This window comes from Gekko japonicus, unplaced genomic scaffold (assembly GCF_001447785.1).
Source record: "Gekko japonicus isolate JY-2015 unplaced genomic scaffold, Gekko_japonicus_V1.1 scaffold8, whole genome shotgun sequence".
In the NCBI taxonomy this organism is placed as follows: domain Eukaryota; kingdom Metazoa; phylum Chordata; class Lepidosauria; order Squamata; family Gekkonidae; genus Gekko; species Gekko japonicus.
This window is the reverse complement of record NW_015167057.1, coordinates 783,559-805,288: the sequence shown is the minus strand read 5'-3', so window position 1 is coordinate 805,288 and position 21,730 is coordinate 783,559. Positions and strand designations below refer to the sequence as shown.

General features: G+C 46.1%; 1 protein-coding gene across 4 annotated transcripts in view; it reads left to right on the top strand.

Annotated features, from left to right (window-relative positions):
* The first annotated feature begins 967 nt into the window (after positions 1-967).
* The window catches only part of ATP6V0A1 (ATPase, H+ transporting, lysosomal V0 subunit a1), a 73,047-nt gene continuing 52,284 nt past the window's right edge, over positions 968-21,730 (top strand). The window contains exons 1-7 of one of the 4 annotated variants that reach the window (XM_015412467.1): positions 968-1,153; positions 4,507-4,668; positions 5,868-5,946; positions 7,272-7,369; positions 8,672-8,800; positions 16,938-17,020; positions 17,546-17,672. In XM_015412467.1, coding sequence (XP_015267953.1) covers positions 4,552-4,668; positions 5,868-5,946; positions 7,272-7,369; positions 8,672-8,800; positions 16,938-17,020; positions 17,546-17,672 — 633 coding nt within the window. In that variant the 5' untranslated portion in view covers positions 968-1,153; positions 4,507-4,551. Of the gene's footprint in view, positions 1,154-4,506; positions 4,669-5,867; positions 5,947-7,271; positions 7,370-8,671; positions 8,801-16,916; positions 17,021-17,545; positions 17,673-21,730 lie in introns of all 4 variants that reach the window. The other 3 variants (XM_015412463.1, XM_015412465.1, XM_015412464.1) reach the window with 3 other exon arrangements.

Here is a 21,730-nt window from a genome sequence, read left to right as displayed (position 1 = left end):
GCATCTTATTAGCGGTCTCATTCTATTGATTGCACTGGTTTACACTGTGTAATCTGCCTCGTGATGAAGGTGGACTATAAAGAATAATATTTTTTTTAAAAACCCAATAATATCCTTTTACTGAATAAAAATACAGAACAATAATCAAAGTATTACTTAATAAGAACAATAATCATGATAATCAAGATGGGTAGCCCTGTTAGTCTGTCTGTAGCAGTAGAAAGTTCCAGGTAGTCAGCCATGTTGGTCTGAAGCAGTAGAACAAATTTAGAGTCCAGTGGCACCTTTAAGACCAACAAAGGTTTATTCAAGGTATGAGCTTTTGTGTGCAAAGCACACTTCTTCAAATGTATTTCAAATATAATAACCTTTGTTGGTCTTAAAGGTGCCACAGGGGACTCTAAATCTGTTCTATAGCAGTAGAAAAGGGGATGTACTTAGTAGCAACTTAAAGACTAACAGAATTTTTGGTAGGTTATGAGCTTTCATAAGTCACTGCTCACTTCTTTGGAAGAAGTGAGTACCATTATTGCGAATGGGTCTGCCAGCGTCTCCCATTGTTTCCAATGGGCAATCCTGTCCTTCCTTTTAGTACATCCCGTAGAAAAGGGCAAGAGTCCAGTAGCAACTTAAAGACTAACAGAATTTGTGGCAGGGCAGGAACTTTCCTGAGTCACTGCTCACTCCTTCGGATACAGCCAGAACGGGAGTCCATCTGTCCTATGATAATCAAATCACAATAGTCTCATGAGGCATCAACAAGGAGGGCCATCCCCCCGCTCAAGAGAGGAACAGACACCGCTTTCTAAAGCGATCATCAGCCATGAGGCGTGAGACAAAACCTGCCAGCAACCCGCCACCCCCCCGTCCCCTTTCCACTCCCACTCCCAGTGACGCCGACCAACCCACAAGAGGAGCCCACTGCGCCTGCCCAGTCCCATCCCTCTCCCAAAATGGCGCTCGGCCCGCAAGAGCCGCTGCGCCACTGTACGCCGACGTGACGCCAGTTGCTTAGCAACCCAGCGGGTCTGGCGGAAGAGGGCACTCTCTGCGAACCTTTGGGGTGACGTCAGCTACGGAAGCTGAAGGTGAAGGCGGTGGTGTTATCCGTCGAGAAGCGCTGACGGAGCTGCGGTTGGAGGTGGCTGTCAAGGTTTGTGGGAACGAAACCCCCCCCCCTTTAATCTCTTTTGAAGAGCCTGAGGGGAGAAGGGAGGCCTCGCAGTGTATTGTGGGATGCTGAAGTCTCGTGGGGGTGGACGTGTGTGTGACCCCCTCCAAGGGGGATGTATGTAGGTATGATTATGGGTTATTAGGGTGGCTCTGACGAATTTGGGAGGAGCCATGCCCTTAAAATATATGGGGGTGGGGAAGAGAGAGGGAGAGTTTCTTTTGTTATATTTATAGTTTTAATATGTATGATTGGGGAGTTGGGAGGACCCATGCTCTTTGAGAGAGACAGAGAGAGATTATTTTATTATATGTATGTGTGTGTGTGTGTGTGTGTGTGTGTGTATATATATATATATATATATATTTAATATGTAGAGTGAGGAGTTGGGAGGAGCCATGCCCTTTAAAATGGAGAGAGAGAGTACAGTTGGGAGGAGCAATTCTCTCTCTCTCTCTCTCTCTGTATATATATAGTTTATATAGATATTTATGTATATATACAATGTCTTTAATAAAAGAAATATGGGTGTTTACTTCCTTCTAGTCCACGGGGGGTGGGGAGGAGCAAGTTTGTTACGTGGGTGTTTTGTTATGTGGGGAGGATGATGTTGTAGCGTATGTATGGGAGGAGGGCGTGCCTTTGGGTTCCTTGTTCTTCCCTTGGGTTGTTTTCTCTGGGTCATTTTGGGATGAAAGGAAGAAAATCTGTGAAAGTTATGGAGGATGTTCTTTGTATTGGGGGTCATGTCTGGGGTGTCTTTTAGAGTGTGATGTGTTAGGGGTCCCTGAGGTCCAGCCTGGCATGGCAGGTTCACTGTGGCGGGATGGAAAGGAAAGCAACGTGCTATTTGAGAGGTGACGCATCATTGCTGAAAGCCCAGATGCAAAGGAGCAGTTGTGCTGGTCTGCTGCAACCTAAGTGAATGAGAGTCCTAAGGCTGTTGTCGCTTTTGACCTGTGGCATGATATAGCACATGCCTAAGGGTTTTGCAGCACTATGGAAATGAGTCTTTGAGGCCTCAGGCTCATGAAGGGTTTGCGCCACAACGAATAGGCTTGTGGTGCTACAAGATTGTAATTTACTAAAATGTATGCGTTTGCCACATTGTGTTGCCGGTATGTTGTTGGGGGGGGCCGCAATGGACCTTATAGAACAGGGTGATAGCAGCTTCCTCTCATGGCCTTAGTTTGTCAAAGATAAAAATGACTCTTCTCTTTTCAGCAGAATTGACATGACAGGAAGAGCCTATTCTGGTGGTATCAGAAGGGGTTGTCTCCTGGACAAATTATTCTTCTCCTCCCCCTACTTGGACGTTTTGCAAGAGAAAGATGCTGTTTTCCCATTATTATTTTTTGAAGAGAGAAAAGACAGAATTATGCAAAATGTCAGTGAAATTCTGTCAGTCATTCTAGGGCCAGGCATTACTCTCCTGCCATTTGATAAAGAACATCCTTTTTTCTTTTGGTTGCATGGCCTTAAAAGTGTTGTCTGTAATACAGTGTGTGGGGACACAGAGCCTCCCCTGGGTTTGTATCTTAACAACACACTGGATGTTGGGATTTAACGGAGCTCAGTCCCATAATGGTGATACTGTTAGTGTCCTTGAAATGCCCGCATCTCTTGCTGGTTGGCAAGAGCTAAGATGGCAGCTTTGAGTTGCTGTATAATTTTTGTGTCCAGCTTCTGGTCTCAATGGGAAGGACGCTGTGTATGTGGCTGATCACATTCTGGCTCCCATCCATTAGTTATTTTCATTAGATTTGGGTGTTGAGTTGTTATGCTGTTACGCTGTGGTGCATTATTTTCATTAGATTCCCATGTTGAGTTGTTCTGCTGTATAAAGGTGTATCCTTTGCTAGCTCTGAGGCAGCTGTCCTTTTACACTTTCATTATAAGTGCAAAGCAAACTGTTTTTGAGGCCTCCGGGGGCTGTTCTTGAGGTTCCCAAACAAGAAAAAACAAACAAACCTCAAAATCTCCATTTTGAGATGTGCCTCCAGGAAGCATGACTAGGTGACAGAATCTCTGTGTAATGTTTTCCCCTGCATGAGAAACCAGCAGTGGCTACATTGGAGAAAACACATTGCCTTGTTTTGATTTCTGCATTCTGGACCCTAGATAGGCCAGCGTTCTTCTGGTGCAGCATATCTCGCAACTGCAAGCTTCCAGTTAGTGGTTTAATGATAGCCAAACAAATCGACTAGACTTTGCTGACGCTGTGCAGTCTCTATAGATTCCAGTGTGCAAATGGGTCTCTTGTCTCTCAGTGGAACTGAGCTCTAAATCCCCATGCAGCCAGATAAATCCGCTGCAGTGCTGTGTGGCAGTAAAAGCTTTCCTCGCTGTGACTGTCAGCTGATAGGCTGCTGCTTATGTTTCTAGGGCACCAGCCTGCAGAGGCAGCGAGGTGTCATGTGATGCTCATGAAGCATTTAGGCCCTGGACTGTGAGGAGCCTTTCAGAAGTGGTGGCGTTCCTTTAATTGCTGATAGACGGCACAGGGAGCCTTAAGTGGGTGTGTGGCTCGTCAGTGTGGTTTTTGAAATGGGCCTTTTCCCAAAAGTAGAAGCTACCTAAAGGCAGCAGTTAGCATCATGTGAGAGTTAACAGGACCATGTAATATCTTTTTGCTGCAGCCTGGGTCTGAAAGAATCCTAAATGCTTGCAAGTTTGAAGCTGGAAATATTTTGCTGCCTTTAAATCGAAGTGGAAGACTTTTCAGCCCTAAAACAGGGGCGGCTGCATTCTAGCCCTGGCTCTTAATCATTGTGAGGGGCCTGAACCCTTGAAATTTGATTGAGGAGGTTACTGTGGTGTATCTTCTCCCTGGGGGGGAAAAGGTGGAAAGGGGGAGAATAGAATGGGGAGGGGCTGTGCCTCAGTGGAAGAGCACCTGCTTGGTATGTAGAAGGTCCCAGGTTCAATCCCCGTCATTTCCAGTTAAAAGGACTGGGGGCAGTAGGTGATGTGAAAGACTTCTACCTAAGACCCCGGACAGCTGCTGCCGGTCTGAGTAGACAATACTGACTTAGATGGACCAATGGTCTAATTCAGTACATGGCAGCTTCAAAATAGGGGAGAGGCCATGGCTCAGTGGTAGAGTATCTCCTTGGCATGCAGAAGGTCCCAGGTTCAATCCCTGGAATCTCCAGTAAGGACCAAGTTGTAGGTGATGTGAAGGATCCCAACCTGAGACCCTGGAGAGCTGCTGCCAGTCTGAGTAGACAATAATGACCTTGGTGGACCAGTGGTCTGGTTCAGTATAAGGCAGCTTCATCATGTGTCCATGTGAATGGATTCGTTTCTGAGGAATCTTTCCTTTGCACTTAAAGGCGTAAGAAGATTTTGACCCTGGTTTGAGCGGCCCTTCCTTCATCATGGGGGAGCTCTTCCGGAGCGAAGAAATGACCCTTGCGCAGCTTTTCCTTCAGTCCGAAGCAGCGTACTGCTGCGTCAGCGAGCTGGGAGAACTTGGAAAGGTCCAGTTTCGGGATGTACGTACTTTCCTTTCTCTGTTGTATGATACAAGCTACTGTGCTGTGAGGATCCTTTCTGTTCACTTATTTAATATACCACTTTTCCATGTCATTCAAAGAGGTTTACTATAAAACAAGAAAATGTAAAGCCAGCCAGAAACCGACATATTAAAACATTAACACAATTAAACACCATTTAAAAACCAAGGCAGGATAAAGCTTGCCTAAATAATGTGACCTTACACTGTTCCCTAAACTGGATGACAGAGAAGATAGTCCTGCCTTAACTGGCAGCCTGTTCCATAAGGATGGGGCCACCGTAATGAACATTCTTGCTTTGGCAGTCACAGATCTCATCTCCTTCAAGGAGGGAAAAAGGGAACAAACTTGTTGGGAGAATATTAAGGTCTGTTTGGGCTCGTATGCAGAGTGTCAGGGACGCAGACCTGTGCTCAGAGGGATCGTTTCCCCCTCCTACAATGCAGTTGAAGCATCTCTAGTTTCTGTCTTAACATTGTCACTGGTGCTGCCTTACAAGGCATTCAGTGAACTGGAGCCAAACTTAGAAAAGATAAGCATCAATCGGGTAGCAGTCTTTTGTATGTAACTATTTCTCCACCCGATAGCTTTCTTGATCCCTGTGGCCCTCAGCTTACAAAGCCCCCTTGCCATCCAGAGTCAGTTTGGTGTAGTAGTTAGGAGCACGGACTCTAACCTGGGAGAACGGGGTTTGATTCCCCACTCCTCCACATGCAGCTGCTGGTGTGACCTTGGGTCAGTTACAAGTTCTTTCAGAGCTGTTCTCTCAGAAGCAGTTCTCGCAGAGCTCTCTCAGCCCCACCTACCTTCACAGGGTGTCTATTGTGGGGAGGGGAAGGGAAAGGAGATTGTAAACCGCTCTCCTTTGGGTAGTGAAGGGCGGGGTATAAATCAAATCTCTTTCTTCCATTTGATTTCTGCAAACAGCACACAGGTCAGTCTTTCCTTAGACTCCCAAAGACCTTTCACTTTCCACACAGTAATTACCTGGTTAGTGATTTTCTGTTAATTTTCTGTCACTTCCCTTCCAATTAGAATTTTTGTGAACTGTCTGTGACATCACAGCAGCTCAGCCAAGGGGAAAGGCTCTAGAGTAGGCAGTTGGTATTTCTCAGTCACTGTATATACAGAACTATTTGTATTGGTAATTGTGTGTGCACATGTGTTTTAATCTACAGCTAAATCCTGATGTGAACGTCTTCCAGCGTAAATTTGTGAACGAAGTCCGAAGGTGTGAAGAAATGGACAGGAAGCTCAGTATGTCCTTGCTTCATTGTACAATATAATTTCTGTGCATGGAATAGTTATTGCGCATGTAAATTTCCACCAGTTCTTCTAGCTATGTTGCATTTTGCCTTAGGTTTTTGAGCTAGAACCAAACCCTGAGAAATCCAATTCAAAATGACAGCCAAACTGGGCAACCCCCAACTGGGGTGTTTGCTCTGGGTCCTGTGTTTGGGAAAGCCCTGCTGTGTGTGTGGGATGGGGTGGGGAAATGGTATTCCTAAAGAAGTTTCCCCACCTGCCTGCAAACCATGGAAAAAACGCAGGGGCCTCGTGGTGGTGGCTGCGGCTGCAGTCTGGCTGGCTGCCTGCCTGCCTCTTCATCTCCTGCTCTGCTCTCCCTTCAGTCTTTGCTAAGCAGCCTCATAAGAACATAACATAAGAACATAACAAGAGCCCTGCTGGATCAGACCTATAGTCCATCTAGTCCAGCATCCTGTCTCACACAGTGGCCAGGCAGTTCGTCTGGACAGCCCACGACAGGGCATAGAGGCCAAGGCCTTCCCCTGATGTTGCCTCCTGGCTCTGGGATTCAAAGGAATAGTGCCTCTGAATGTGCAGGTTCCCCTCAGTCACCATGGCTAGTAGCCATAGATAGACTATCCACCTTGAATCTATCCAATCCCATTTGGATGCTGTTTATTCCTTTGGTCATCACTACATCCCCTGGCATCCTCAGTACATACTGACATGGGCTGTGCCTTTGATTCCCTAAGAGACAGCTCTGTAGGCAAGCACACAGTCTTGTGCTTGTAAGTTTTTAATGGCTGTTTGTCATCTATTTTTCGCTCTCCTTTATATGCATCTTTAATACTGTAAGCTTTCTGGAGTTTTTAAAAAGAAAAGTGAAGTTATACATGGTATAATATAAATATTAACAAACAAAAGGTAAATGGATTTTGGGTGAGGAAAACAAAAGTCCTTATGGTGGGGAGAAATAACTGGTTGAGTTGAAACCTTTCAGCTTGTGGCAAAGAAGGATGGCTTGGTAACATCATCGATGCAGATTCCCCTTTTGCCCTTATGGAATGTCACAAAGAGTTGACATGCTATCCATCCACCTTTTTCCATGTGTGCATTTATTTATATCCATTATCACTATTTTAAAATATTTTAAAATAAAATGCGGGGGAGAGGTGCTTGTTGATATAAAAGGTTATCACGATGGCAGCAGAAAGGAGTGGTAGAAGTTCCACGAAATGATTTGGATATCCGACCCTTTATGACTCATCACAATTTTCTGCTTCTTTCTCCCTCCCCTCCCCTTCCTCATGGTGATGCCCCCCACCCCTTTTCAGGGTTTGTGGAAAAGGAGATTAGAAAAGCCAACATCCCCATTGCAGACACTGGTGAGAATCCGGAGGTGCCGTTTCCGCGAGACATGATTGACCTGGAGGTAAAACCCCCTGGCATAACAGGCCTCATGAGGAGGATTTGGGATATGGAAGCCCAAACAATTAATGCCGGGAGCTATGGAGTCTGCTCCCCACGTTCCCTTGACCTTCCCCCCCCCCCCAAGCTTCTGTGGCTCAGTACATCTCTAATCTAACAATCTCACTTTATCGGCGGGTTTTTATGTTAGTCTTTATAGTGAACCTGATTCAGTTGCTCATATTCTTCTACGCTGTCCCCAATATTCTACTATGCGTAGCCATCTGATTACCTACCACAAGGAATCTGACTGACAAAGATCTTAAAATTTTATTGTCTGATAAGTTCTTGGCGCTTACTTTGTCTGTTGCCGAATTCTTAGCCTATGTCTGGAAGCTTAGGGTAAAGGCGTACAAGTCTTAATCCCCCTGTGTTCTTTAGAATTGTTATATTTTTAACTGAGTATATTATTTACGAGAAGCTTCTAAATGATCTTTTGTTGGGGCAGCTTGGTGTAATTTGCCATGACCTATTAATTTGTTTATTTACTTTTCTAACTGTTTCACTGCCCTTCTTGTTGCTGTGTTATGCCAATAAAGGTTTATGTATGTATGTGTATATAACAGGCCTCATGGAATTTTCCATTACCTTGGCTGTGTCTTAAAATGAATAGACTGGCAAAAGTGAAGGCCAGTAGAATCGGTCTGGGGAGAAGATCAGTCAAGAGAAGTGACTTCTGAACAGAGATTTAGAGAGGGAAGCTGAGGAAGGGTACTGGTTGAACCAAGTGGACTTTTCCAGTTCTGTTTTTTTTAAAAAAAGTTGTATTAAGCAGTTTATATTAGCCCATTAAAGCAGTACTTGTGTATGTGTGTCAGAGGGGAGTTTGAATTACCAAAGACTTGCATAGGTCTCTAGACTTACAGCTGGCCATAAAAGGCAGACTTTGAATACGTCAGAGGGGTAGCCATGCAGGCACGTTGTAGCAAAAATAAGTAGGAGTCTTAAAGACTATACCATATTTCTATCCCAGCACACCTTTGTGGACTTGAACACCTTTCTTCAAGGCTGGGCTCTAGTCTCCTAAAGCTTGTGCTGGGATCACACTGTATTTGTCTTTAAGATGCCACAAGACACCTGTTTATTTTTGGAATACATCAAGTTAACAGTCTGGAAACTACTTTTGACTTTTTTTGTACAAATGGGTAGAAAATAAAATAACTACATATTATTAGCAGTTTTTGCAAAGGAAGACTACATCTGTGGCATGTTGACAGCTAATCATTTGAGTGACTTTCCCCCCCTTCCTTCTCCTTTTTTCCCCTAGGCAAACTTTGAGAAAATTGAGAATGAACTCAAAGAAATCAACACCAACCAGGAAGCCCTGAAAAGGAACTTCCTGGAGCTGACTGAATTAAAATTCATCCTGCGCAAAACTCAACAGTTTTTTGATGAGGTCAGAATATCGGGTGTTTCCCCCCCTCTTCCTACGCACTGGGCTGGCCCATCACAATCCACCACTTTTATTCTCAAGAATGCTTGCTTATGTTGCACTCTAGGGCAGCAGTGCCTCATTAGTTTTGAGAGAGCTCCACAAACAGGTTTCACATCCTTCATGCAAACACACATGGCTTGCATTAGCAACAATTGTTGGTAGCTTTCATAAACATACATTCTTTCTGGTCAAGAGGTTCTCCTAATGGCTGTCAGAATGACTTATCAATCTCTGGATCGTGCATAAACGTTGGCCCTGTAAAAAGATTTAGAGTACAGTGGAGTGTATTAAGCATTCTGGAAAGCACATCTAGAAAAGCTGTTCCTGTTCCAGATTCCTAGCTTCTGGTGTTAGATTTTAAGGCAACTGGAAGATCAAGTGCTTGGAATATATCCAACCTTGTCGAGTAGGAGCAGAGAGATCAGACACATGTACAGAAGCACAATGTGATATAAAAAAAGAAGAAAGGAGGCTGCACAGTCTGCATTTATATTCAGGTATCAGACTCGGCAGCTCTGCTAGTTCTCAGACCTGATGTTACAGGGCACGTCCTCCAGATTTTGAGGCTCCTGGGTGACCAGATGTCTGGGATTTTCCCAGCACTGTTAGGCTTTCAGAAAAAGCAGATAGGGATGTGGTGAAAACTACGAAGGCTGGATCAGGAAGTGCTTGTGGTGTATCATTAAAGAGTTGCTGTCCCTGGAGCAAGCCATAAGCAAAGCCAGACCAATCCCTTGCAGAAACCTCTATTTCCAGGGCTCCTTAGGAAGGGTTGCGATTGCATTAAAGGTTTAAGTCCTCAAAGCTTAAACTCTGGAGATACTGGCTGAATTAACAGGCTTCGTGCAACAGATCATGATGTCTTATGCCTAACTTCAATGGCTTAAGCCCCGCTGAAGGATGCAGTGTCGTGTCCATCTAATTCAACAGTCCAAACAAAATGGAGTTACTTATGTGAGCAAGACAATGGCCTCTTTTTTTCCTCTGCCTCCTTGAGAGAGTTTTTTGCTGCCCCTCTTTCTCTGTCCTCTCCTCACTTTCTGGATAATGGTGCAGGTGTGCTGGGAAGATGATAAGTTATGGATTTGGGTGCTTCGTCTTCATGTGTTGAATGCCAGTTTGCAAGCTGTGGTCTGGGTTGGTCTTTCTGGGCACACACCAGTAAGTAGGGTGTTGCAGATTCTGCAGCTGACACTTAAATGTGAAGCTGGGTGTTCGATGCAGCGCTTCAGTCTGAGTGTATTTTAAATAGGCTATCTAGCTACAAAGATCCCTAGAGAAATCTCAGAAGCAGATTTTTTTGCAGTGCTTGGGAAGGAGATACACCATCTAACGTTGCTTCTCCATTAACTAGCAAAATAAGTAATCCAAGATAAGTAAAATTTGCTGTTCTCGGTGGAGAATTTGAGTTGCCTGGCTTCAGAGGGAACTCAGCTGTGGTGATCAGCTGGTTGGTTGCAGGAAGAAAGGGTCTGTTTGCTCATTCTCCTGATTTGCAAAAGGGTGTATCTAAAAAGGTAACAGGGCATGCGATCTCTGTGCAAAGTACATTGTGATAAGATAGTGACTAGGCAGCCAGCGGCTTGCCTGCAGTCTTCCCTCCCTCCAGGTGTCTTAATTGTCCCCAGTATAGCTCTCTGTCACAAGGACCTCCTCTTTATTATGCAGCTCAGCCACCACCTTGTGAGAAATGCCACGATGCATCTGCCAAGAAGAGTTCTTGTACCTTCTCCTGTGCCAGGTGATCAGCAATGTGCTCTGCTGAAGCAACTTGGATCCCCATTCCTGTTTACCTGTACAGACAGGCAGACTTTACCTGTACCTTGGGGTGGACTTCGTGTCATGTAGGTAGCTTGGTCATCTGCACTGTTCTGCCAAGGGTTAAGAACAAGCTGTCTGTACATCAGGTGGTAAACGGCAGTGTCTTCAAACAGACTTTACATGGCTGGAATGGGTGAATGGCCAATGGCTGTGCAGATGGATGGTTCCCTGCCTCTTGCAAACTAATAGTAACATGAACACAAGCAAATTAAAAGCTGAGGTTATAGTAACTTTACCAGTGCCCAAGTAGAATGCTCACTGGTGTGATGGACTCGGTTCAGGAACTGAAGTGTCCAGTGGCAGTTGAACCTGGGGAAGCCAGTGGTGAGGGCCTACCTCTTGCCGCCTGCTTCTGACACCTTCTAGGCAGAACAGCAGCCAGGGAGAGCTCTGCCATAGCTGCTGCTCTTTGTATCGAGATGGAGGAGGTTGGAGAGCTTGTTTCTTTGCTCATGCCTGGAGTGAGTCACTTTGTAGAGTCAGCGTTGCTCAACTACGAACCCATTTGCCCAGTTCCAAACCCAGTTCCCGTGCAGTTTGTTGTCATCTAGAGTCAGGTGGCTCAGCTGAAACCTCCAAAATCTCTTTCCTGTGAACTAGCCATGTCGCGGGGGCGGGGGAAGGCATGCATTAACATTTTTTTCAATCCTGTTTTCTGTACAAAATTATAAATGGCTGTGTCTTGACTGCGCCGCTCAGGTGGTCATAGACCGATGGAACCTGGTTTGCAAATGGAGCAGGCACCGCTGTGCCTCACAGAAAAAAGATATTCCAACCTCTTTTTTCTGAAATGAAAATTAAGTTCCTAATCCTCTTGGTTGTGGAAGACACTTGGAAGTGTAGTGTTCAGGAAGGCATCCAATGTGCGCTTGGCAGATCCTCCCCTTCTCTTGGCAAGATGCATCTGTGTGAGAAAATGTCAGACCTCGTGTGTCAGTCGAGCAGTTGATGGTCTGACAAAGGAGTCTAAAGCAAAGCCTTGTGGTAGACTCTGCAGAATCTGCTCCCTGTTTCCAAATTAGGTCAGTTATGTAATTGTTGCACTGTAATTACAGCAGTTGGCCATGTACTAGGTTTTGCAGGCATTGTCTGTCGTACTATTTTGGGTGTTTTCTGCTGCTTTTCTCCTTTGGGCATTTCTGAAATGTACTTCCCCCAAGAGCCAGTTGACAGCAACTTTAAAAACACTATTTCACAGTTTACCCAGGACTCAGGCCAGATTCTGACAAAGAGCAGAAGTGAGAATTGGTTGACTTGGAGTATATGCCAGTGCATATGGATGTACAGTTTTAATCTGAACGTGCTTTCTGCCTGTCATTTTAAGTGGCAGAGTTGAAAAACAGCTTTACCATTGTATCTGCTTGAAGACAGAAAATTTGTGGCAGGGTATGAGCTTTTGTGAGTCACTGCTCACTTCTTCAGAAGAGAGCAGTGACTCACAAAAGCTCATACTCTGCCACTAATTTTGTTAGTCTTTAAGGTACTACTGGACTCTTGCTCTTTTCTACTGCTTACAGACAGACTAGCATGACTACCCATCTTGATCATTTTATCTGCTGTTTAGTGAGGATGGTTCTCCAGTGAAGCTGGGGATAGCCGCTTAGTGAGTAGAGCAAACGCCTATAGGTGCCCTCTCAAGTTCTCTGGATTTTGGATCGCTCAAGCAGCTGTTTGGTGTAGTGGTTAAGTGCACGGACTCTAATCTGGGAGAACCGGGTGTGATTCCCCACTCCTCCACTTGCACCTGGCTAGATGACCTTGGGCAAGCCGTGGTTCTGATAAGAGCTGTTCTTGAAAAAGAACAGTTTCTGTCAGAGCTCTCTCAGCCCCACCTATCACAGGGTGTCTGTTGTGGGGAGGGGAAGGGAAAGGAGTTTGTAAGCCGCTCTGAGACACCTTTGGGTAGTGAAGGGCGTGGTATAAATCCAATCTCTTCTTCTTCTTCTGTTTGGATTCAGCAGATCAACGTGAATAGTTTGCACTATGCAGTTTTCCAGTGAAATGTAGCTTGTTCAGAGTTCCAGCTTAGCTTCATGTTTATTCTGTAAACATCATCATCTAAATGAATAAATGTTCTTATCACAGGGGCCATTTGCAGCAATAGGGGTCAGCTGTTCGTTTTTTAAAACCACTGAAAGTCTTGCAGATTGCATTCAACACCTGAAAACTTTAACTCACTGGGAACGTCTGCACAATTGTACAGCAGGAAATGGTTCGGAAGGCGAGTCTTTGATCCGTAGGGGTGTGCATGTAGTTGTGGGGCGGTGGTGGTGCAGGAGGGGAGGGCGGGCCCGGCTGTGACTGACAGGGCCCATCTTTGGCCAGCGCAACCGTTTCTCACCCCTGGGAATAAAAATGCCACGGTTTTGATTCTGTTAACTGCTGATCCTTTTCTCAGTCTTCATGTCTTTACTTTGCGAAGAGCAGTAAGAGCTGGAGAAATATCTCTGGATCTCTTAGCCCCGTGGCCCCAGACTATGCGGGAAAGAAGACTGGAAAAGTAATGGTTAATGGCATGCAGTTCCCATCTCTTCTCCTCTGATTTTTCTTTCTTTTTGCATCACCCATCTGCACCCTTCAGTTCTACATATTTCATATTATCTTCTCTCTTCCTCCTCTTGGTGGTCTTTGCCGCAGGTGTTGGAGACTGAAATGTGAATCTGTTGGGTTTTGTTTACTTCACCTTTTGCTTCAGGGCTCAATCTGGGTGCCTTTGTTTTGAATCAGAAGGATCTTGTCTCGTCTGCCCAGTGCAGTTGTCAGTGAAAGATACCTCTGAGTATGTTGCCTGCTTAAAAAACAGAAGGGGAGCCCCGCTGTATCAGACTATCGGGTCTCTCTAGTCCAGCATCCTGTCTCCAGACAGGTGCTTGCAAAAGGCCAACAGGCATGGTAAACAGCAGCCCTCCTTTGTACGCCTCTCAGCAGCTAATAGCAGCATTTCTGTCTCTAAGCATGGAGGTTCTGCTTAGCTGCCTTGGTAAGCAAGCTAGTGTGCTTGTTCCTTTTGATTCAAATTATTAGTACTTTTGCCTGTAGAAGATAGAGACAGGGCTGACTCGGTCAGATAGGAGTTGATATGGGGGCAAGATTGCTTGCAGTACAAACTGCCCAGGTGCCCAAGGCATGCCTTTCTCTGTCTGCCACCTTCCTCTCTCCTTAATTCAAGCAACTGGTGGCAGAAATGGCAGGAGCAGAAGTGCCTTATGTCACGATTTCCCAAGACTAAAGCAAGTCTTCCCACCATTTGTTCACTTGATATTTTGGTGTGTTTATGCTGGCAAATACAATTCAAGATCCTTCTTTTTTTAAAAAAACAACACAAAACCTCATCCCCCCCCCCCATGTGTGTTTCTTGGAACAGTTCTGTGTTGTGGTGTGGTTAATGCTTGCTGTGTTGGGTTCTGTGGTGAGGCCGCAGCATGGCAGACGGTGCAAAGATGGGGATGGGGAGAGCGAGCAGGTTATCCTGCGTGGAATGGAAGGGGTTAAAAGTGCTGTTGTCTAAGAACGGAAGAGTGGTCAGTGCAACAATTGGGGGTACTTCGCACCGTGGAAGATTTTCCTGTACGCAAGTGACCTGTGTAGGAAATACATTTGTGTTTGTGTGTGCGGTTGCAAATGCCCATGTCTGGCTGTCATGGGGATGAAATTGCATCTTCTGTGGAGTGGGGAGATGGCTTGAAGGGCATTACGGTTGCAGTCCTCCAGGCGGGGCCTTTTGTTCTTCTGGAATCACAACTGATCTCCAGTCAACAGAGATCATTTGCCCCCTGGAGAAAGTGGCAGCTTTGATGGGTGGATCTGATGGCATTATATTCCTACTGAGCCCATTCTCCATCCTACAGCACTTCCCTCACCAAGCTCCACCCCAAATCTCCATGGATTTCCCAACCTGGAGTGGGCGGCCGTATCTGGTGCAGAAAAGGTTATGCTTCATCTGACACTCTGAAGTGCACAACAATTGCAGAGCCCAGGAGGAATTTGGGAGGGGGAGGGCTAGCCCAGGTAATAAACCTGCAGAACAAACGTTGCTGCCTCCTCACACCTCATGACCAAAGGTTTACCAAAGGGAAACTGCTATGTGCAAAACCAACCTTGGCATCCCTTTTGCGCTCAGACTGGCAAGTCCAGGTGCCTCTTTTTGCTAGACCCACGACCTGCCAACATGGCTTGATGGGTGTGTCTTCAGGTTCAGAGGAGGGGGGGGGGGAGTAGGCCGAAGATGGAATACGCTGCTTCTTGCTGTTGTCCGCTGCTTAGTTCCTCCCGAGTGTTTTCTTTCCTTTACTGTTATGGGCTGTTGTGGTGGAAATGATTGTAACTGTTTTGCCATGTTAATGCTGGCCCAGAGGGTGTGGCATCAACATCCTTCCTGAAGCTGCTCGTTAGCACCGGGACAAGTTAAGTTCCCAAGAGTCAGAGAAAGGACTAACCTGTCAATACCAGCCAGAGAGAGATACTGGGAATATGCTGGTTAATCTTTTTTTTTTGTTGCCACAATTGCTTTGTCTAAAATGAGCTGTGCTGGGAGTGAAAGGCATAAAAGTCGTTTATGTAAGGTGCAGTGGAAGTCCCCCCCCCCAGCCCTTACAAATACAGGGAATAAAATAAGCTTCCTCCTTTGCAGGTCGCTGCAAAAACATTACATTATTGTATGGCATTGTGTGTAGAATAGCCAGGAGATCCTTAGATTGTCTGGCAGCGGCAAGTTCTAGCTTTTAGGGTTGTGCAGTGGCGAGCTAGGCTTGTTTTTAGGGGCCAAGAGAGCTCTGAAAGAACTGTGACTGGCCCAGGGTCACCCAGCTGGCTTCATGTGGAGGAGTGGGGAATCGAACCCGGTTCTCCAGATTAGGTTCCGCCGCTCTTAACTCATACACCAAACTGACTGTCACAGGTCACTGTGAGAATGTCAGATCATATAACCTGTGCTATTCAAGCACAGAAGCTAGTCAGGGAATGGCACCTTCTGTGTTAAAATTCCATTAGCACAGAGAAAATAAGGGCCACAGCATTTGAGGGGAATATTTCATTTTAAAAGAGTAGCAAACTTCTAGCCCTAATGGCAGCGAAGACTTAGAAGTGTGTGGCCAATCCCTGCTGAAATCTTGGAGAGGTTGCTGAATAAGATTTCCGTTAGATCATAGAATCCGAGAATCGCAGAGTTGGAAGGGGCCATACGGGCCATCTAATCCAACCTCCTGCTCAGTACAGGATCAGCCTAGAGCATCCCTGACGAGTGTTTGTCCAGCCTCTGCTTAAAGGCTGCCAGTGAGGGGGAGCTCACCACCTCCCTAGGCAGCTGATTCCACTGTTCTCACAACTTTTCCTGTAGAAAAGTTTTTCCTAATATCCAGCCGGTACCTTCCCACCCTTAATTTAAACCCATGATTGCCAGACCTGTCCTCTGCTGCCAACAGGAACAGCTCCCTCTAAGCAACAGCCCTTCAGATACTTACAGAGAGCAATCCTGTCCACCCCCCAACCTTCTCCAGACTGAACGTTCCCAAGTCCCTCAGCCTTTCCTCATAGGGCTCGGTCTCCAGGCCATGGTCATCCTCGTCATACAGTGCATCAGTAACTGTTGCTCGGCCTAACCTACCTTACATGGAGGAGGTCAGAACAATGTGTGCCACCTTAACTCATTGGAGGGAGGGCAGGATAAAAATGTACTTGATAATAAAACAGTAGCATACTCATTTCCATGTATAAAGTCACGTCGTGTCCACTGGAAAGGCAGAATATAAATGTTTTCAGTGGATTCCTTGATCACCTCTTTCCCCCTTCGGATCAGCTTCTAAGGCTTCTCTTGACTCATTCTCTGAGCTGAGAACCTCTCTGATAGATACCTGACTTTGAAACCCTCCCTGCCTCTGGGTGTTACCGAGGAACTACCCAAATTATATGTGATATTTAAAGAAGGCCAAAGCCTTTTGGGCCAAGAAAGGCTTGAATGGGGGGGGGGATGTGTTTTTTCTCCCCACTGTACTCCTTGGAGCTTAACTTGCAGTCCAGGCGGTTTCTACCTAGCTGTGTGTTTCATTCACAGGCATCCCGCTTCTCTCTTTTTTTTTTTTTCTGGCCTTGGCCGAGATGCCTGGCTAGCTGCCTCTTGGCTTCCTCCTCGAGCTGTCTCTTCTTTTCCCTCTTTCCTCCTCTGCTCTTTCTTTGCTTCTCTTCATCCATCTCCTGGTTCCTCATCTCCCTGCATGCCACTAACTAGTTTCATTAGATATTAATTGATTTGTGAATTCAGGCTGAATTGCATCATCAGCAGATGGCGGATCCTGATCTGTTGGAAGAATCCTCGTCGCTGCTGGAGCCGAGCGAGGTGGGCCGAGGAGCGCCGCTGCGGCTGGGGTGAGTGGCACTGTGGTCCGTGGACTCTGTTGTGCTTCTTAGGATCTCCCTCTTGAGCAACCTGCGACTGATGGGCAGCTGCTCTCTAAGGATGGCTAGCCTTGTTCGTAATTCAGAGATGCTGCCAAAGACAGGATGCATTTTTTGTTACAGTGCACCAAATTCATTCTTGAGTGGTTCAGTTGCAAATGGTAGTTTGTCACTTTGACACATCACAGTTAACCACGGTTTGTTGTTTAAACTGAGCTTAAGGGCACAGCTTGAAAGTGACAGATGCAGCTTAATACTCGAAGAAACAATTTCATTTAGATTCCATATTTTATCAAAAGGCCTTCTCTTGTCTTTGGAGGTCTTTTCACATTCTTGCAACTGGCGGAAGTTACTTGCACTCCGTTGCCCTTCCTTTTGCAGCGACTGTGTTCTTCGAGGCCAAGTAGAGCCTAGCTGTGTTTTGTTGCATATTGATTATGTACAGATGTGTATATATATACACGTTACGCTTCCACTTCCACCCGTGGTGTTCAGGTTCGTGGCCGGTGTGATCAACCGGGAGCGGATCCCAACATTTGAGCGGATGCTGTGGAGGGTGTGTCGTGGGAACGTCTTCTTGCGTCAGGCTGAAATTGAAAACCCACTGGAGGACCCCGTGACGGTATGGAGGGCCATTTTCACAGCAGTCGACAGCTGTGTTTTCTCTGGATGAAAATTGGCAGAACTGTTTTTTAATGACACAGTCCTGCATCACCAATTCTGCGTAGGATTGGACAGTTAATGCTTTCATCGTTTTACTTTATTAATGTACTTCATAATTTACTTTATCGATTGAGTCTGTGTGTGGGAGTAATGTTGCTGAAACTGAAGGATATGCTCCATGCCATAAAAAAGATTCCACTGGCCATTTCCAAATGTTGCACCTTTAATGAAGTGATGGGACATTTTTTTCCTGGCCAACTGGAAGCCTCAGTTACAAACCATAACGACAAGTGTGTACATCAAGTGGCCAAGAAGCCTACTTCATATCCTTAAGAGCAAGTATCTAGTCCTCAAGCAGTTGATCTGAGCCAGGTTCAAGTGGGTAGCCATATTGGTCTGAAGCAACAGAACAAAGCTGGAGTCCCGTGGCTCCTTTAAGACCAACAAAGTTTACCTCTGAGCCAGGGTTCACGTACAGAACTGGTTTTGAGTGCACAGATTTGGCCCTGGATCCTGCAAGGTGCTCCCATATCATACCGTTGCAAATGGCCTTTGCGTTCTTGTTGAGGCGTGACAGCTAGCCCCCTAGAATCAGGAGTGAGTTAATTTTGGTCCACAGGCTGCTATACCATCCTTATTATTTATTAAAACATTTATACCCTGCCTTTCCTTGTTATTCAGGTGGGTTACAATAATAGTTAAAAACATTTCCAGTTAAAACCGGAATAGAATAACAAAGCCCAAATCTCCTTCCCCCTTGGCAGGGCTTATGAATTATGCTTTCTGCTGTGTTTTGGTATTGCCTCCGTCTTAGCCTTCCATCTTATTTTCATCACCTGACTGTCTCCAAGTATCAGAGGGCTTTTCTCTTGGCTAGGCAAAATGCTTTCCCCTTTGGTCTTTTGGCAGGTAGATTCCAAGGAGTACCATACTCGGTTAGGTTATATGTGTGTGGGTCTGGGGCAACTGAAGCTTTATCTTAACACTGTCATTACCTGCACAATGTCTGAGTCCAGTGGCACCTTTAAAACCAACAAACTTTAATTCTGAGCATAAGCTGTTGTGTGCTACACCTGCTAAGTCACTCAGTTCTCGCATCTGTTTGTTAACTCTTTTATTATCTCCATGCTGATTTGCTTCTATTCACTGGTTTTACCAATTGCTTGAATCCAGTCTTAAGGGTGCCACTGGACTTAAACTTTGTTCTCTTGCTTCAGACCAATGTGGCTACCCACCTGAATCTGTCTTTACCTGTGTGGTGTTTGCCCCTTTGAGAGATCTTTGGCTATAGCTGCTGAGGGTTTGTGATGCTTCCCTTGGCTTCCATGTTTTCCCCGCTGGCTGATTGTGGTATTACCTTGGCCATGGCTAAATTTCTGGTGGCAGCGGCTTCTGTGCCAGGAAGGAAGTAGAGGGCGGTGTTTGTTAGGTTGGGTCTGTCCAAAACTCCCGGGTCATCAGAATGGCTAAATAAAAGAAAGAGTTACTTTGAGTCTGAAATAGCTGCTTTTTGGGAGACCTCACCCGTATATATTGGAATACAGAAACCGACTACTGGGTGTTATGATGGCGAAACTGAGATTTATTTAGAACATTTTTGTACTGCTTCTTCAGGAACCAGCTGCGGTGCCTTACAAAATAAAAATAATAAAAATGAAACATTAAAAGATATGGCCCCGATCACACTGGGGGAAAAGGCATGGCTAAAGTGCGGCTTTTTTGAGCCACATCAAAAGAGACGTGCGGCGGCGGGATCAGACAGATCCCCCAAGCTGCCGTGCAATTGCTCTCCGGCACTATCAGATGCCGGGGGGGGGTGGAGCCACAGATCGGTAAGTGCGGCAGCTCGCTGCGCATGTGCGCGCCTGCGCAATTTGGCCAGGGGCCTTGCATACTGACAGAGACAGGCAAGCAGGCGATCCCACAGCTGCCCCTGCTGCGGATTTTCAGGTAAGTAGTAGTGTTTTCTAGGGTTTTTTTTGATGCACAGTTTCGCCCGGAAGGGACGGATCGGGGATGGGTGCGCTCCGCTTCCCAGATGTTGCGGTGTGATCGCGGCCGCTTGATGCGCCCCTGATCCGTCGCTCTCGCGTGGCAAATCTTCCCGTGTGACCGGGGCCAAAGTCTAGCATTGTGAGAAACTAGGATGAAAGTGGGATGTTCCAGGGGCTTCCAGATGCTAGTATGGGGGCCTTTCCCCACTCCCTTTGCATCTGCTTTTGCCTCCTGTCCAGATTTTGTCTGCTTTTCTACGTGGGTGTATTTCTACAGGTTGTAGACTCTCACTTAGGTTACGTACAGTCCGTTAGGAGGCTTGGTGGTGGGGGGGGAAGGCTATAGCAGCTGCTTTCACCCTTAGCAGAGAACATGTGTGCAGCAGTGTTCCCTCTAAGCTGAGTTAGTGTGAGCTAGCTCACAGTTCTTTAGCCTCCAGCTCACACATTTTTGTCTTCGCTCAGGAAGGATGGCTCCAGAGCAACTGATCTATGCAGTATCCAAATGCCTCGCTCACAACTTTAATGCCAGCGGCTCGCAAAGTAGAATTTTTGCTCACAAGACTCCACAACTTAGAGGGAACATTGGTGTGCAGCCAGATCTGAAATACAGGGGAACATGTGCTGTAATACCACTGCCTTTGGAGTTGTCTCTCCCCAGTACAAAGCTGCACCTAAAAGCTCAGTACCCAGCACAGCCCCCTCCCTGGTAGCGCAGAAAATGGGCCCCAATTTTCGGAAGCCCAGCACAATGAGGTTGCACCCACTGCCGCTGTTCTCACAAGGTTTCCTAATGGTGGTAGCCCCACGTCTCGCTTGAACAAATGCAGGAAGGGGGGAGCCGCTATCTGAGTCCAGCCAGCTGCCTGAAGAATGTGCTGTTGGCCTCCCCGGAGAGTTGAAGGGCTTTGGATGCTGATGAAATACACCATCGGCTCCTTTCCCTCCAGTTCTTTTCCTTCTGCTTGTTTACTCCAGATCAGGTCCTCGGTCAGCTGCTTAGCCGGTTGCATTTCAGTTCCCCTTTACGTTAACCAAAATTAATTAGATTCATTTTTTTTACTCCGCTCCGCCCACCCATTGTTCAGCAGAAGTGCCGTGAGCAACCTTGTTGTCTCCAGTGGGACTCTTGGTAGTTCCTCTTGAGCGATTTTGACAGCCTCGCTGTCAGATGAATGGCAAGGTCAGACGAACAAGTTATGGCCCTGAAAACTGCCCTTAGGGCAACTTTTTGAATGGATCTCGCAGTCAGGAGTTGTGGTTGAAAAAACTCTTCACAGGAGTCCAGGCTATGAGTTTTTGAAGCCAGAGTTACTCTGTAGCAGACTTTGTAGAGGGGGTACTGAATTGCCCTTGTACCTTTTATTTAATACTACTCCTATATTTTAAAGCGGATTCAAATTGTCGGCTGATAGGGCGCATTTATGGTGTTCAGTTGATGGGTGTGATACGAGCCAGGTGCTTTGCCGACAACTCAAGGTATCAACCCAGAAAAAATTGGTTAGTAGCTGTAGATTTTTCGGGTTGTGTGGCCATGGTCTTGGCATAGTAGGACCTGACGTTTCGCCAGTAGCTGTGACTGGCATCCTCAGAGGTATAACACAGAAAGCTGGAGTACTCTCTGTGTCAAGGTGAGAAGGAAAGTGGTAGGCAGGTAATTTATATCTATTCCAGAAGGTGGGGTAGGGCTGAGTCATTATCTTGTAGGAGTTCCCCAGGCTATGAACATGCTAATGGAGGAGCTTTCCTGAGGAGGTTCTTTTGTATATGGATTGTTTCCTGTTTCTTGAGGAGGTTCTTTTGTATGTGGATTGGCTGTTGAAATTCTAATCTTATCTGTAATGCTATTGTCAGATGTAGAGCCTTTTGTGTTTTTCCAGCTGTGAAAGCCTTCAACAACAAATTGGTTAGTAGTTCGTAAAGCATAGGGCTTAGAGTGATGGAAGACCCGGCTTCAAATCTCCCATTGCCACAAAACTTGCTGGGCGGCCTTAGGCCAGTTACATCTATCAGCCTAACCTCC